Genomic DNA, 16,729 nt, shown 5'->3' with positions numbered 1-16,729 from the left:
TGCGTGCCGCTTACATCATGAGTGCACATTGGGTTGGCGACTGCGGTGTCTTTTTGGAGAGAAACAGGCCGCCGCCAGGCCGTCCTTTTGCAGCAGTCTGTCCCAGGCCATACAGAATTTCAGGCCCTGGAGGTTGAATGCAGGCCTCCCTAGATAGCTATAACCCCCCTTTACCCCAAGACACCATAATGTGGTGATTTTCCAGCTTTTGTACAGATATTTTCAAATTCTAGAAGATTAAAATCTCTCTTGTAAGGTTTAGATATATCAAGAACAATCTTACACTAAATATGCTGTTATTTTTGGATGTACCCTTTTGCCTTTCATTCCATGGCCACCATGAGAATACAGCTGCCAGAGAACTTCTATGAAAGGAAATCTGGCCTTCAGGTTTACCAATAAACAGATATAAAATAAATGTTGCTTCCTGGCTTGAGTCCTTGGATGAGGATTTTTTGGCAGGCAGAGCTGCTAAGTGATGAAATAATCATACTCTCACACTATAAAAATGTTGCAATCTGAATAAATTATATAATTTAAGTCAACGTTCATCCATTTGCTAATTTTGTTCTTTCTGAAAGTGAGATTCTTAGCTGATTTGGGCACAGTCTAATTTTTAGATTACTCCTCCTGGAACCCTGCTCTAGCAGGCTGCAGGTTCTGGAGGTTGTAATTCCAGAAAGGAGGGTCGGAAGAACAAAAAAGAAGTACTGTATAAGTAGGACAAGAAGCTGTGTGTGGCCACTAATTCCATACCTCCTTAGTTAAGGAAAGCTCTGGCAACCTTCCACAAACTTCCACTTGCTGGAAATAGATAGCACCTACATAGTCTGAAGAATTTTTAGTTAGACATCATCAACCAGATACTTGGGTGTTGGCAATTTAGTTTTAAAATGTTTTTTAAAGAGAAACTTTTAAGATAAAAAAAATTCTTAACCGTACCAAATGTTGTATGGCTTGTTAATCACACAGATGGAGAAAGTTTCACAGAGCCTTGAAAATCTGGTCTTGTTAAGTGCCATCAAGTCGACTTCAGCTTATGGTGGCCCTATGAATGAAAGACTTCCAAGGCATGCTATCATTAACAGCCCTGCTTAGGTCTTGCAGACTCAGGGCCATGGCTTGATTGAGTCTACCTATCTGGAATGCAGTCTTCCTCTTTTCCTATGGCCTTCTACCTTACCAAACATTATTGTCATCTCATGATATGTCCAAAATACAGCAGTCTAGTCATCTTGCCTTCTAGGGAGGATTCAGGGTTAATTTGCTCAATGACCATTAATTTGTCTTTTTAGCAGTCCACATTATCTGTGGAATTATTCTCCATCATTTCAAATGAGTTGATTTTCTTCCTATCAGGTTTCTTCACTGGCCAGCTTTCACAACCATACATAGTAACGTGAAATATGATGGCACAGAGAATTCAATTGTACATCTTTACACATCAGGATCTGGTCTAGTTTTTTCATAGCTGCCCTTCAAAGTCCTAGTCTTCTGATTTCTTAACTGCACTCTCCATTCTGATAAAGGTCTGAGTCAAGGTATGGAAAATCTTGAACTATTTCAATGTCTTCATTGTCTACTTTAAAGTTATGTAAACCTTCTGTGATTATTATTTTCTTCATGTTCAGCTGTCTTTGCACTTTCTTCCTTGTATTTTTTCAGTAATCATTCCAAGCCTTTCCTATATTTTGCTAATAGTATGGTGCTATCTGCATATCTTAAAATATTAATGCTCCTTCCTCCAATTTTCCTCAGAGTCTAATCCTGTTTTACATATGATACATTCAACATACAAGTTAAAGAGATAGGGTGATAAAATGCAGCATTGCCTGATCCTCCTTGTCTATTGGAAACTGTTCCATTTCTCCATATTCTGTCCTGATAGTAGCTCTTGTACTGAGTACAGGTTATCCACCAGGATAATAAAATGTTGTGGAACACACATTGTTTTTTAAAGAGCGATCCATAGCTTTTAATGATCTATGCAATCAAAGGCTTTGCCATAATCTATAAAGCACAAAGTGATTTTCTTTTGCTGTTCTTTGGTGCACTCCATTATCCAAAATATGTCTGTAATATGATCCCTAGTGCCTCTTTCTTTCCTGACCCAGTTTGGGGATGTGGCATTTCTCATGCCATATATGGTAAAAGTCCTTCTTGTTGTAGAATTGTGAGCATCATTTTGCTTGCATGAGAGATTAATGCAATGGTCCTGTGGCTACTGCAATCCCTGGTGTCCCCTTTCTTGGAAATTGGCATATATATTGAGTATTTTAATCCGTAGGCCATTGTTTTGTCTTTCATATTTGTTGACATATTTTAATTAGAATCAGAGTACACTCTTTCTCTGTCACTTAAAGCAGCTGTATCGGTATGCCATCTGTTCCTGGTGAGTTACTTCTCCCAAGTGCTCTGAGCTGCAGCTTCCACTTCACTTTCTAAAATTGTAGGTTCATCTTCAAATGATTCTTCCTTGAATGGATTTGTCATCTTTTCCATTTCTTTTATCTAGTTACTCAGTGTACTGTTTCCACTGTGTTTTTATTTCTGCTTGGTCATGTAATATGTTCCCCTGATGGTCTAGAGCACTGAAATACTCCTTTTTAACTATTCCTCTATCTGCATCTTACAGTCTCATGACTATTCCATTTGTAGGCTGAATACACCCAGCCAAAGAGAGAGAGACAGAAAGAGAGAGAATTCTTGACCCCCCAAAAAAAAGGGGGGGCGGGCAGAAACAGAATGCTGCTGCCACTATAAATTAAGGAAGCCTACAAATATTTGATTACTATGGAGAACTGTTTCTGATAGAGACAGTCACAATGTTAGGCAATTACCTCGACATGGTTCTAAAACTCCTCTTGCAAAATCCTGGGAGTCCTACCTGTCTCTGCTGTAGCTTCACAGATTCCACTAGGCCTGATTCTACAATCTCCCAAACTGCCAACACCATCTCTACAACATTAAAGGATAGAAACTTGGGCATAATCAACCCACAGCTAATAACTTCCAAAACCTGAACGACATCAGTAGGAAAGTTATTAATGTCCTTCCACCATCTTCTAATGCAATCAACAAGTCTTACAATGTGGTTTAATTGGTTGAATTTAGGCACTTAAATATTGAAATCATGAGATTCTTAGGATATTAAATTAAGTACTTGTTATCAGGTTGTGCAGCTTCGCAGGGACAGCCATTGTAGTGTAACATTAACAGCACCAGCCTGAGGTTTGGGAGAGCCATGTTCTAGTTTCAAGAGAGACATGAAATGCACAGAGTGACCTTGAGTTAGTCAACTCTGTCTCAGCCTGACCTCCCTCCCTGAGTTGTTGCTGTGACAATAAAGTGAGGAACATGGGAACTGTGTACACTGCCCTAAACTATTTTGAGGAAGAGAAGGATGTAAAGGCATCTAAAAGCACATAAGCATCAGAAGAAACTTCAATCACAAAGTGCTTTTAGGAACTTTTCTTTGATACCTAAGAAATCACACTTACCCACTGCACCATTCCCATTCTCCACACCTAAACAGTTTCATACCAACTATGCTTTCAAACTGTATCAGTTTTTCATTTTCAGAAATCCATACCCACTATTTACAGTGTGGAAGAGAGCCTGGGACAAGCCAAAGGTTTTCCTGGCCCAGTATCATGCCAACAACAGTAGCCATGTTTCTCTCAGAAGGGTGAAAAAGGAGTGTGATGGCAACAGTCTCATAGTCTGATTCTACCACATGACAAAATAATGTATTCTTGCTACTAGAAAGTGGGAAAAGAAAGTCTGAGAATAATGCACAGGTACACACCCAACTTCCCAATCCAAATTAATTTTGTACTCCAAATTGTGTTCTTGACAGAGGTTGTGAACTCCCAGAATTCCCCCACACAACATGTCTAATGATGACATTGGTTAGGGTATTCTGAGGATTGTAGTTTAAAAACTTCTCCAAACTCTAGTTTGTGGCAGCATGCTATGGGAATTGTTGTTACATACCCAAGTCGTTCAGCTCCTAGCACTCAACTTGGCCATAAGAAAAGTGAGTATTTGGAGTGACAAGCTACTGTTCTCTTTGGGTTCCCCCCTGCCCCCAAATCACCTAGAATTACATTATTTCTCTTAACTCATGGAGTTTGATAAACTGGGGCAGCAGAAGGCAGGTGAATTCAGCTGAGCTTGTTATAAGATAGGAGAAAATTCCTTCCAGATGTAACTGACATCATTTAAAGGATTGAACTCCTGAAAGTGCCATTTTCTCACTGCCTCCCTCCTTGCTATCCCTGCATTTTGTCCAACACAGTCTAAACTATTGCTCAAAAAAGCAAGGGAAAGGAAGAATTATTTGTTATCTTCCAATTCCAAAAAGGGACCCTCTTCATTTTGCTGAGGTTGACAAGACTGCCGTAATTTATTTCCTGTTGTACGCAAGATCTCAGCTACAGACACCACAGCGTCAACCATGGGATGGAGGATATCCCTGGTGCGCTGGAGCTCTGACTCGATCATGTTGAGCTCCTTAATCCGGATCTCTCTCTCAAGCTGGTTGTCCCTGGACCTTGCCTCTCGATCCAACTGAGCCTCCCTAGCCCGGGATTCACGATCAAGCTGTGCTTCCCGGGTCCGGGCCTCCCGGTCTAGAAGCATTTCCCTCAGCATTGCCTCACGAAACTCCCCAGCGCTGACTTCGCCTCTTTCATGAAGAGCCTCCATGGTCTCCCAGGTCCTCCTGTAGTCTGTCATGATCTCGTGCATCATTTCTTCATGAGACCGCCGCTTCCTCTCCCGCATGGATGCCATTCTCTCTGCTGTTGTCAGGGGACGCCCTAGAGGAGTCTCCCGCCTACCTCGACCTGCAAAAGGAAACCAAAATCTAGTTAGGCACAAATGGTTCAGAGAATGAGATGTGCTCAAGTCACCTAGTGCATTTCCATAGCCGAACAAAGATTTGAACCTTGATATCCCAGTGTCCTAGCCCAACAATCAAACCAATACATCAACCTGGCCCTCAAGACTATATCTTGACTATATCATACCAATCACAATAATAAGAATAGTAATTAATGTCTCCAGTAATATGGGAACAGCACAGTAAGTATAGCTTTTTATTTCTGTCACATAAATGACCTGTCATATTAATCAATATAAGAAGTAAATACATGAAACCTACAGCTGTGAATACCATATGCAGAGTTAGGAACATATGCTTTTTTTGGATCACAGTATCCAGAACCACCAGCCGGAATGGTCCAAAAGTTCTAATGAAGTATGGAGATTTTACTCCTACATATCAAGTGGTTTTATAAATCCCTACAACTCTGGAGGTTCGTCTTTATACAGTCCTTCAAATGAATCTGGCATCCTTTAATCTCTATTACATACACTGCTAGCCATACTCATGGATTCTTTATCCATAGATTCAACTATCCATAATTTGAAAATATTCAAAAAGATATAGATTCCAAAAAGCAATCTTTAATTTTCCCATTTTGTATAAGACACACCATTTTATTATGGCACTGTATTTAATAGGACTTGACCATCCATAGATTTTAGTATCCATGGAGGTCTTGGAACCAAAACCCAGCAGATACCAAGGGCCCACTGTAGTTCTCCCATGTACTGTTTCTGTCATATTTCTATTTTTAATTGACCAAGCAATGTGATCCCCTGCTGGTCCTAGAGCATCCCTGCTCTTGGTTTAAATTTCCCTTTGATTTTTTGGTTCTTACTGAAGAGGTCTCTTGTTCTTCCTTTTTTGTTGTCATGTTGTATTTTTCTGCATTGATTATTATAGTAGTTCCCCTTATCCCTGCACAGACGTCACTGAACGTTTGCATTCAGGGTTGTGACTCTATTTCTGCCACCTTTTGCTTGTGTTTTTGACTGCTTGAAGAGTTTCAGCCATCATCTATTCAGGCTTCTTTTTCTTTTGGCTACAGAAAGTATCTTTCTGCATTCCTAATACTATCTCTGGCTTCAGCCAGATTTCTTCTAGTTCCCAATCAATTAAGCTTAATAGTGCAAATATATTTTTCACATTATCTTTGAATTCTGTGGGGATGTCCTTCAGGTTGTATTTTGGCATGATGGCTGGCTTAGTGTTCTTCATTAGCTTTACTCTAATTTTTTGCTGTTGGTGGTTTATAGTCTGTGTACAATCTGTTTCTTATTTTGTATTTGCAAAGAGAATACAGAGGCTTTCTATACTGTCATTTGGGACGTCCGGAGGACATCCCATTTTTAAAAAGGGGCGTCTCTTATAGACGCCCCTGGGCCTAGTACGGACTCCATCCATACAAGATGGCGCCGGCCCTTCTACATGGCCGGCGCCATCTTTGCGTATCGGACGCTGAGCGTCCGTACGCGTTGTGTCCTTTGTGACGTAGCGAGTGCGCCCCTGGCGCCTCGCTACGTCACAAATGCGACGGAAAAAGAAGCTCCATTTTGGAGCTTCTTTTTCGGTCCGGGCGGGAGTCACGCCGTGTGGAGGCTCCGGCTCCCCCGCGGACCTACCGCCGGCGGCGGCAGAGCGCCGCAAAGTGGCGGTATGTACCCCGCCTAAGTTTCTCCTTCTTCTGCTTCTAATTATGACTTCTATATTGGCCATCGTGCAATGTCCATATATATAGTCACTTCTTGGTTTTCTTGAAGAATATGTTTGTGATGAATATACTGTTGGCCTCGCAAAATTCAATCCACTGGTCTCCTGCATCATCTCTTGAACCTAGGAGAAATTTCCTACAAACTTTATGTTCTGTTTTCTATTTTTGGGTCCCAGTCACTTATGATTAATAAGAAGTTCTCTTTTGGTATGTGATCAAGTTCCTCTTGAACTTCAGCAAAGAATATTTCAATTTCAACTACTGCTGTAGTTGATTACTGCTGTAATCCACTTGGATTTCTCATGATTAAGCGGAATAATAATAATAATAATAATAATAATAATAATAATAATAATAAACTATAGGTCACAGTGTGTGTGTGTGTGTGTGTGTGTGTGTGTGTGTGTCAAGGTTTGGGGGCCAAAATTGTAGATTTTGATATGGCCCATGGGTAAGTCAAGAACTTATGAAATTGAAAGAACTAAGCAAAGGAAAATGATGCCAATGAACGTAGATAATTCTGGCAGACATAACTTTTTCTGTTCACCTAAAAGCGGGATGGATGAGGATGGAGCTATACTGTAGTAAATTGTGGCTGTGCAGTGTGTCAGGAAGGCAACCAGGCACTGACGGGGCTAAGAAAATGCACTCATTTCAAAAAGGATGAAAAGGCAAAGCAAAGTAAATGATGACCGTGTTAGGAGTGATTATAGCCTTTAATGTGATAACTTTGCCTGATTTTAACACAGAGAGGTTCAGAAACATACATAAATATCTTATTCAGATCCTTCAAAGCCTGATTTGAGGGGAAATGCCACAGAAATGCTATTGCTGCCATTTTTCTGCCCAGGTAAAAAGGTCAGAAGCATTGCTATGGTGGAGAGAGTAGGGAGTGCTTCACCTATGTGCTCACTGGGACAGACTACACTCTCACAGTTCAACACTCTACTCACAGAAGGGGATGGTTCCTTTTTTGATAAAGGTTAAAGTACAGTAGTTACAATGGCCTGTAGCTAGGTTGACCCAGATTTTTTGGGTCAGTTTTTGACTAAAACCTCTAGACTTATACATGAGTATTTACAGTGACAGATGGCATATCAACAGAGCTCCTTCAGTCTACAGAGACAGAATCTACTTTAGTTCTAACTAAAGTCTACCAACATATATGGAAACCAAAACATTGGCCCACAAATTGGAAAATCTTAATATACATCCCAATCCCCAAAGGGACACCAAGAATTGCATTATCCAACCAATGGTTTCCTTAATTTCCCATGTAAGCAAAGTGATGTTCAAAATCCTACAACAGACTTTTACCATATGTGGAGTGAGAAATGTCAGATGTCCAATTTGACTTCAGGAAGGAACAAACAAAACAAACAGCTTCATTTATATACCACTTCATACTGAAATAACAGTGACTAAGCAGTTTACCACTGTAAGCTAATTGCCCCCAACAATCTGGTTACTGTGAAGCCGAAGGCTTTCATGGCCAGCATCCATAGTTTTTTGTGGGTTTTTCAGGCTATGTTCTAGAAGAGTTTCTTCCTGGGTACTCATTTTAGCGACCTCGGAAGGATGCAAGCCTGAGTCAAGCTTGAGCCCTTTTGATGGTATTGAACTTGCAACCTTATGTTTTTGAGTGAGTGGCTGAAGTACAGGCATTTAACCACTGCGCCACCGGGGAAGGTTCAAAAGGAAATCAATTTGTACTTTACAGACTACAGCAAAGCCTTTGATTGTATGTATCGCAGAAAGCTATGTATCGCAGTAAAAGAAATGGGAGTACCACAACATTTGATTGTCCTGGTGGTAACCTGTACTCCATACAAGAGGTTGCTGTTAGGACAGAAAATGTAGAGATTGAATGGTTTCCAATTGGCAAGAGATGAGGAAAGGCTACATTTTATCATCCTGTTTAACCTTTATGTCAAACATATCATATGTAAATCAGGACTAAACTCAGAGGAAGGAGGCATGAAAATTGGAGGAAGGAACATCAACAATTTAAGACATGCAGATGACACCATACTATTAGCAGAAGATAGCAAAGACCTGGAAAAATTACTGAAGAAAGTCAATCAAGAAAGTGCAAAGGCAGGTTTACAGCTGAACATGAAGAATACAAAAATAATGACCATAGAGACAATTTCCATAACTTCAAAATAGAACTAGTTCAAGATTTTTCATACCTTGGCTCAGTTATTAATCAGAGTGGAGACTGAAGTCAAGAAATCAAAAGAAGACTAGGACTTGGAAGGGCAGCGATGAAAGAACTAGACAAGATCCTAAAGTGTAAAGATAAATCACTGAATACTGAAGTCAGGAAGTCCATACAAAGATATTTTCCATTACTATGTACAGCTGTGAAAGCTGGACAGTCAAGAGAGCTGCTAGGAATAAAATCAACTCATTTGAAATGTAGTGCCGGAGAAGAGTTCTGCTGTAAAGACAAATAAATGAGTCTTAGAACCGGGGCATCACTAGGGGCTACGTGGAGAGTGGACCATACTGAGTGACACCCAGAGGGGAGTGAATATACAGTGGGAGGAGGAATACACCCAGTGAGACTGGTGCAGCTACTGGGCAAGCAAGAAAAGGCATAGTCTCCCTTTCTTGCTCACCCAGCAACCTCACCAGAGTGAGGCCTCAATACCAGCCCCCCAGCAGCTATCAGGCAAGGTGGCATGCTGCCAGCCAACCAGGGGACAGACAAATGAGGCAGTGAATGGACAGAAGACCAAGACAGTCTGCCACCACCCTCCACAGCCTTTTCTGGACACTTGAACCAGGTGACACCAACCACAGTGACACCACTGCATAGAACAAATCAAGCCTGAACTTTCTCTAGAAGCCAAGATGACTAAACAGAGGTTGGCATACTTTGGCAACATCATGAGAGGACATGACTCACTAGAAAAGTCAATAATGCTTGGTAAGGTAGAAAGCAAAGAGGAAGACTGCATTCCAGGTGAATAGACTCAACCAAGGAAGCCATGGCTCTGAGCCTACAAGACCGGAGCAGGGCTGTTGATGATAGAGTGACTTGGAGGTCTCTCATTCATAGTCTCCAAAAGTCAAAGTCAACTTGAAGGCAGTTAACAGCAAACAACTCTGGAAGGAAATGTGTTGCAGGAAAACTTAAAAATGTAAATGTAAATTCTTTGCCAGTGAATTAAACTGAATTATAAATCAGTTGTTTAGTATGGTGCATGTACAGCACTCCTCTTCTCTTTTCATGTCCTGCATCTCTCTCTCCCACATCCTTTCCCCTCTTTTGGCCACTTTACTCCATCTTCTTTGCCCTTCCAGGTCCCCCCTCCTCTCATTTCCCTGCCAGCCTGCCAATGTATCCCACAGCCCAATCAAGTCATTTGGGTGGAGCCAAATGTGTGGGGAATAAATGCCGATTGGCTGCTGGAATAAAAATCTGTGCTGTGTAGCCTTCCCATTTCTCACTAAAAGCCACCTTCCTTCCCACTATTGGACTAAAATTGGTTGGACCCAGACGTACAGCACCATATGGCTCTCCTGGCAAATTGAGATGACATGCAAAGAATCCAATTTTACCCAGGTTCCTGTTTTGAAAACTATTTCAAGTCTACAACTTTCTGCCAAGCCACATCTAAGGTGGACCTCTAAATTCAGATCAACAGATCCCAATATGCTCCAAGAGCCAGGCTGGATTTGCACACACGCTACGCAAGCTATATTCCAAGGCTTCGGATTATGAGGGATCTCAACATTTAAAGAAGAAGAAATTATTGAACCTTCTATTTTAACGGTCTCTTTAATTTTTCTGTCTTAACTTCTACCTTGATCCTTAGAATGATGCATTTTTGGGGTAACCCTATAGGGCCCGCAGAAATTTGACAGTTTAGATTGAGTCTCTGAATGATTTACTGCATATACTCATGTATAAGTCTAGAAATTTAGGTCAAAAAAGTGACCCCAAAAAACTGACTCGACTTATCCACGGGTCAATGTAAGTACTGTATCTCAACTCTTATTAAAAAGAAGGAACCATCCCCTGGTGAATAGCAAGAGTATAATCTATCTTGGAAGCACTGACCCCTCTCTACTCTCTCATCCACCCAGCCTTAAGAATGAGCACAAAGAGTTATGTCTGCTGGGATTTTGTAAGTTCTTTGACATTGTTTTGCTTTGCTTCATCCTTTAGATCCTTTGCTTTATGCCCCTGAATTTTACCCTTGACTTATCCATGGGTCATAGCAAAATCCATAATTTCAGCCCCAAAGCTTGCCCTTGACTTATACATGAGGTCAACGTATAGTTGAGTATATACAGTTTCCTTGACCTGTGGCAGAACCAGTATCTACCATTCTTGACACCTCAAAAGATCTACACATTCCTACAACTGGTTCAGCCCATAATGAAGGAAACTTCAAACAGCTGAGAGAGTGCACCCTCCAAAAGTCATTGCGGTTAACAAGGACACATGCTCACCAGTCACAACATGATGTCCATCTTCGCTGGGGCCAGCCATCGGTTGTCTGCGTAAAGGCACAGCTTTTTCTTCTGAGCACTCGTCTCCTATTGTGGTTTCGATCACATCCGGGTCTGAGGCCACCAGCTCTCGCGAGAGCCCCAAATTCGGTTCTGTTTCTGTGTCTGTGTCTGCGTCCATGCTCGAGAGAGTGTTGGGTGGTGTCATTTGGTTGCCCTCTTCCTCTGAGCCTTGGGCCTCCACATCTTCGGTGTCTTCGGTTTTCACCACGACGCGCATGGAGCCATCCACGCCGGCCAGGCTTCGGTTCGTGACGCTGTCCATCTCGCCCCCGAACATCTGGTCCAGCTCTCGGAAGTAGCGGCAGGAAACAGGCTCGGCGCCGGCGCACACCTGGGCGTCCTTGGCTCGGCGATAACTCCGCTTCAGGTCCCGGGCTCTGTTCCGACACTGCGAGGCATTGCGCTCGTGGCCTCGGGCCACCATTTGTGCTGAAAGGTCCTCGTAGATGTCGCTGTTGGGCGGTCGATTTTCGATCCACCTCAGGATCAGAAGCTCGCCCCAGAGAGCCAGGAAATCGCGGGTTTCCGTCTCAGACCACACTGGCGCACGGGGCTGCAAGCGCTGGCGTGGGGTGTGTGGCATGGCGGCTTTGTGGCAGCTCAGCCCCAAAGGTCAGCCACCTCCAGGTGCTTAAGAAGGGCCTCCACAGTGCCCAGACTTTCCTGGGAGGCCACCTTGAAGGAGAGAGCATAGAGAAGGGATGCACCAGAAGAAAGCCAAGATGGACCCCTTTTGTGCACCAGGCAGCGTTCACATGAACAGTGGTTAGTCAGGAGTAGAGTCCTGGAGGGAGGGGTCTGGCTCCTTGGAAAGGTCCCTTGCAGACACCTGGGCTGGCCAATCCTCCCCTCCAGCGTCACAACTCCCAAGCCTTTGACTGGCTCCCTTGGAGGAAGCAGGGAAGCACCAGCCCAGCGCACCAATTGGCAAGAGGAGGAGGCAGAGAGCAGGAGGAGGAGGAGGCTGCGGGCATTGCAAAGCCATGGACCCACCCTGCGCTTTTTGCAAGGCAGCTCAGCCTCGGATGCTTCCCAGCCAGCCCTCCAGGAGCAGCAGGAGCAGCAGCCCCAAGATGCCCGCTGCAGGCTCCAGAGGGACAGGGCTCAACCTCCCCAGCCCCAGGGGCATCCTGGCTTCATCCCCTGCCTCATGGCATTGGGGACCTCTTGCCTGGGGGGGCATGGCCCCACTCCTCCCCTCTCCTCTCTTTCCAACCTGCCCCACCTTTGCTCCAGCTTGGAGGCTTGGAGGGAGCTAGGGCTGGGGAAAAGGATACCCACCGCTGTCATGTTTAATCCAGAAGTGACCTTGGAAAGAGGCTGCTTGGCATTATTATTGCCCAGGCAAGTCGCCCTAAATTCTCCTTGCAGCCAGGGGTTCCTGCTGCTGCTGCTGCGAATGGAGGACAAGGAATAGGATGCATCCAAAGGCCTTTGTGTGTGTGCTTATATAATAAAATAATGTGTGTGTGTGATCTCCCCTTCAGAGGATATACACACACACACATATGCAAAATGTAATTATATATATATCTCCCCTGAAGAGGAGATTACACACACACACACACACACTCTACTGTATTATATATGTAAAATGTAATATATATATATATATATGTATGTATGTATCCCCCTTTCACGGGAGATTACACACACACACACACATTATTATATTATATTAGTAAAATATGTAATATATTTCACTGGAAGGGTGTGTTCCATTTTTGCACTCCCAATTGCTATCTGCCTGTCTGTCTGTCTGTCTATCTTTATATGGCTACATGAGCTAGCCATGGAAATATTTTTAATGACCTCACTAACTCCTCTATGCCCTTCCAGTAATTCTGTTTAAGTAGCAAAGGAGTCTTATTATCTGTGTGTATGTGCCTTCAAACCTGGGGGATGACCTTTTTCTTTTTCTTATGGAAACTCGATCTGCTGCGATAGTGCTATTTCACATGGTTTTGGCCCTTGAAATTATTCTGGCCTTTTTTAGCTGGATGGTTTACAAATGTTTTTCGTGTTCATAGCCTGTTATAAGTCTGTTTTTAAATGTTTTTTTATTAATGTGCTTTTAACTTGCTTTTATCCATTGTACATTGCTTTGGGGGCCCTGGCGAGGTGAGAGGCAATACATTAATTACATTAAATATTTTGGAAATATTGAACATCAGAGTCTATCTGAATATATTTTCTTTGGTTCCAACCAGCTTTGGACCTATTAATATGGAGAAAGTGGTGTATGTATCAAACATATATAGTAAAGCCATTGCTTGCTGTCAGGTACTAGTGTTCAGTATGGGCCAGGAAAATACAAAAGCATTTTCACACATGATATATAACACTGGTTACTTGAAAGTTCAGGCTGAGTCTCCCTTATCTGAAATGCTTGGGACCAGAGGTGTTTTGGATTTTTTAAGGATTTGGAATGCCTGTATTCCCATATACATGATTCAATATCTTGGAGAAGGGATCCAAGTAGTCTAAACACAACATTAATTTATGTTTCGTATACACTTTATGCATATAGCCTGAAGGTAATTTTATACAATTTGGTGCATGAAACAAAGTTTGTGTACATCAAACCGTCTGAAAGCAAATGTGTCACTAATCTCAATCCGCCCATGAAAAAAGGTTTGGTTTTTGGAACATTTCAGATTTCAGAATTCCTGATAAGGAAGACTCTCCTGATTGATTTCAGCAAAATAAGTGTCTTGCAAGTCATTGTGTTTTGGGCTGTAGATGAAGCAAGTATAAGTATCTGATAAAATTTGTTATGGAAAACAAAAGTGCCATTAATTCTTTAAAAACCATATGTGGGACAATGCCAGGATCCAAAACACACTGCAGAAATAATCCAATTTGAGGCTGCTTTAACTGCCCTGGCTCAAGGCTATGGAATTCTGGGAGCCCACAGCCTTGAGCCAGACAAAGTTAAACCAGCTTATTTCTCTAGTGTGGATGCAGCCTTTACTCTGGAGGCCTGGGTTCGAATTCCAGCTCAGCCATGGAAACCTACTGAATGACTTTGGTTGGGTGACATACTCTCAGCCCCAGAAAACCTTATGGCTTTAGTGTTGCCAGGTTGGAAACAACTTGAAGGCATCCAACAACAAAGAAGACCTCAGGTCTTATGGTTTTATTGGGGAAGAGAAGAGCATGAGTAATACAAGCTTGGAAAGAAGACAATTGATGTGTTCCTACAGTATATGATTGTTATTAAATTTTGCCTTTATCTTGATTTGTGTGCGCAAGGACTAGTGTGGCGTAGTGGTTTGAGTGTTGGACTGTGACTCTGGGTTTGATTCCCAGCTCAGCCATGGAAACCCTTGGGCAAGTCACACTCTCTCAGCCTGAGAATGGCCATGGCAAACCCACTCTAAGGAAACTTCCCAACAAAACCCCATAAGTCAGAAACGACTTGAAGGCACACAAAAACAACGTGTGTGTGTGTGTGTGTGTGTGTCACGCACAACTGAACGCCACCCTGTTTCTGGTATTTTTGTCCCCCTCAGAAACCAGAGAGCAGCCATTGTGGGCAAAGTAAGGGCAAATGGCTTCAGTCGGCGGGTGCGCGCATGCGCCGAAGACCCCGCGTATGCTCAGTCGCCTCAAGGTATGACTTTCTGAAGAAGAGGGCAAATGTCTTCATCTGGCGGGTGTGCGCATGCGTCGGAAACTCCCGAGCATGCTCAGTCGCCTCAAGGGATGGCTTATCTGCCTTAGAGACCATCGAGGGGTATCTAGTGTGGGCAAAGTAAGGGCAGATGGCTTCTTTCAGCAGGTGTACGCATGCGTTCCAGACTGCGCGCATGCTCAGTCGCCTCAAAGGGTGGCTTTCTGAAGAAGAGGCTGGCTTCTCCGTCACAGAGACCATCGAGTGTGGGCAAAGTAAGGGCCAGTGACTTCGTTCGGTGGCTGTGCGCATGCGCTGGAGGTCCCCGCGCATGCTCAGTCGCTTTCTGACGAGGAGGCTGGCTTGTGTGCCATAGAGACCGTTGAGGGGCATCATGTGAGTGGCGAAGGGCGTTGTTGTTGTTGTCTGTGTTTATGTTTATATGAGTGTTTTTAGGTTTCATTTTCTGTCCAGGGGGAATGTCAAAATGTCCTCCATTTTGAGCATGGCTGAGAAGCATGGATCCATCTTTCTATGAGTGTTTTTAGCTTTCATTTGGTAATTTTTCTTACAAATGCATATCTTTATTCCAGCCAGTGACCAGCAAAAAGGGAGCCAGGTAGAGCAGATTAAGTCCAGTGCAATACGTTACAATACAATATTATGCACAGGGTTAAAAACAGAATTAAATATGAAGTATTTGCGTTGCAATGATAAAAAAGCCCAATATAAACTGATAGCACCATTAATATTATTATTAATAATAATAATAATATTAAGGCAGTATGGTGCTTTCCATGTTAATCTGTACAGTTCTCCCTTTCTTTACGCAGGGCATCCGTTCCAGACTCCCCCGCTTAAAGCAAATGCCGCCTATGCTCCAGCCCCATTTAAATCAATGGCACACTCGTGATGTAAGCCTATGGGATGCCCCTTCTCCCTGCGTATGATGAAAGCCGCATAAAGTGCGCCCGCGTATGACGCAAGCGCACTGTGTATTGTTCTGTTGTTGATGGCAAGGCCTCAGGGTGGGAGGGTGTGCAAAGAGGAGGAGTGTCTGTTTAAGTAGTGATCATTGTCTGCTGGGAAAACCCCTGACCCTAGGGGGGTTTCATCTGCATTTTGGCCCTTGCGTATCCTCCCGCCCTGAGGCCTTGCCATTCAGCAACAGGGCAATACACAGATTAACATGGAAATCTCTCCTCCTTACCCAGGGTCACACACTGTATGTATGCCCCATTCTCTTCCATGCCAGCATTCTCTGAAGATGCCAGCCACAGATCTGGTGAAGCGTCAGGAATAAACTCTTCTGGAACGTGGCCACATCGCCTGGAAAAAGAACCAAAACTGTATGCCAGCCACTAAAGCCTTTGACTGCCAACTTCTGTCTTTCAGTTAGTCTCAAGGTGGTACAAGATCCCTTTGCGTATGGGTTTTCCAATTTTATCCAAGTTCTAGGTTTTTTCAGGGATGGAGAAGCATGAACAACAGAAATGGCTGCTGCATTTTGTGGACTTCTGCAAGGAAACATAAACACAGATACAGACAGGAGGGGAAAGCAGAGTGAAATAGCCATGCCATGTAAAAGGAACACTGTGTCAAATCAATTATAATGCAGATGTTTGCAAAATGAACAGTGACTTTTCACATAAAAAAACAGTCATTGATTTCCCCCAAGTACTGAATAGGAAAGATTTGTATATGTATATTTGCAAGGGATAATACTGTACTGTACATAAAATGTTCTTTAAGCAAAATGAGCATTGAGTGACATGCATTCCTTTAATGGTCTTTTGTTTTAATCTTGTACTGTAAACATTGGGGGGAAAGGTAGGGATATAAATGAAATAACTAAACAAATCATAATGTGAAACTGCCTTTCTTACCATCATTTTGTTTGGATGTTTTTATTTAATACGCTAAAATTGTAAATATATTTAGAATAATAACAACAATAACATTTATGTATAATGTCCTTTCC

General features: G+C 42.8%; 2 protein-coding genes across 2 annotated transcripts in view; one reads left to right on the top strand and one right to left on the bottom strand.

Annotated features, from left to right (window-relative positions):
• Positions 1-1,736: 1,736 nt before the first annotated feature.
• Positions 1,737-12,024, bottom strand: LOC121923997. Its single transcript, XM_042455034.1, has 2 exons — positions 11,070-12,024; positions 1,737-4,850 (listed from the first exon to the last, which is right to left on the bottom strand). Exons 1-2 carry the CDS (start codon positions 11,713-11,715, stop codon positions 4,339-4,341), a joined length of 1,158 nt encoding a protein of 385 aa, XP_042310968.1. The 5' UTR covers positions 11,716-12,024; the 3' UTR covers positions 1,737-4,338.
• A 2,985-nt stretch (positions 12,025-15,009) lies between these two features.
• Positions 15,010-16,729, top strand: part of HDAC11 (histone deacetylase 11) — a 19,986-nt gene continuing 18,266 nt past the window's right edge. Inside the window, exon 1 of the mRNA XM_042455037.1 lies at positions 15,010-15,144. Coding sequence (XP_042310971.1) covers positions 15,143-15,144 — 2 coding nt within the window. The 5' untranslated portion in view covers positions 15,010-15,142. The remainder of the gene's footprint in view (positions 15,145-16,729) is intronic.

The sequence above is a fragment of the Sceloporus undulatus genome, chromosome 2 (assembly GCF_019175285.1).
Source record: "Sceloporus undulatus isolate JIND9_A2432 ecotype Alabama chromosome 2, SceUnd_v1.1, whole genome shotgun sequence".
Classification (NCBI taxonomy): Eukaryota; Metazoa; Chordata; class Lepidosauria; order Squamata; family Phrynosomatidae; genus Sceloporus; species Sceloporus undulatus.
The sequence above is the reverse complement of the archived record's forward strand: the minus strand, read 5'-3'. Positions and strand labels throughout refer to the sequence as shown.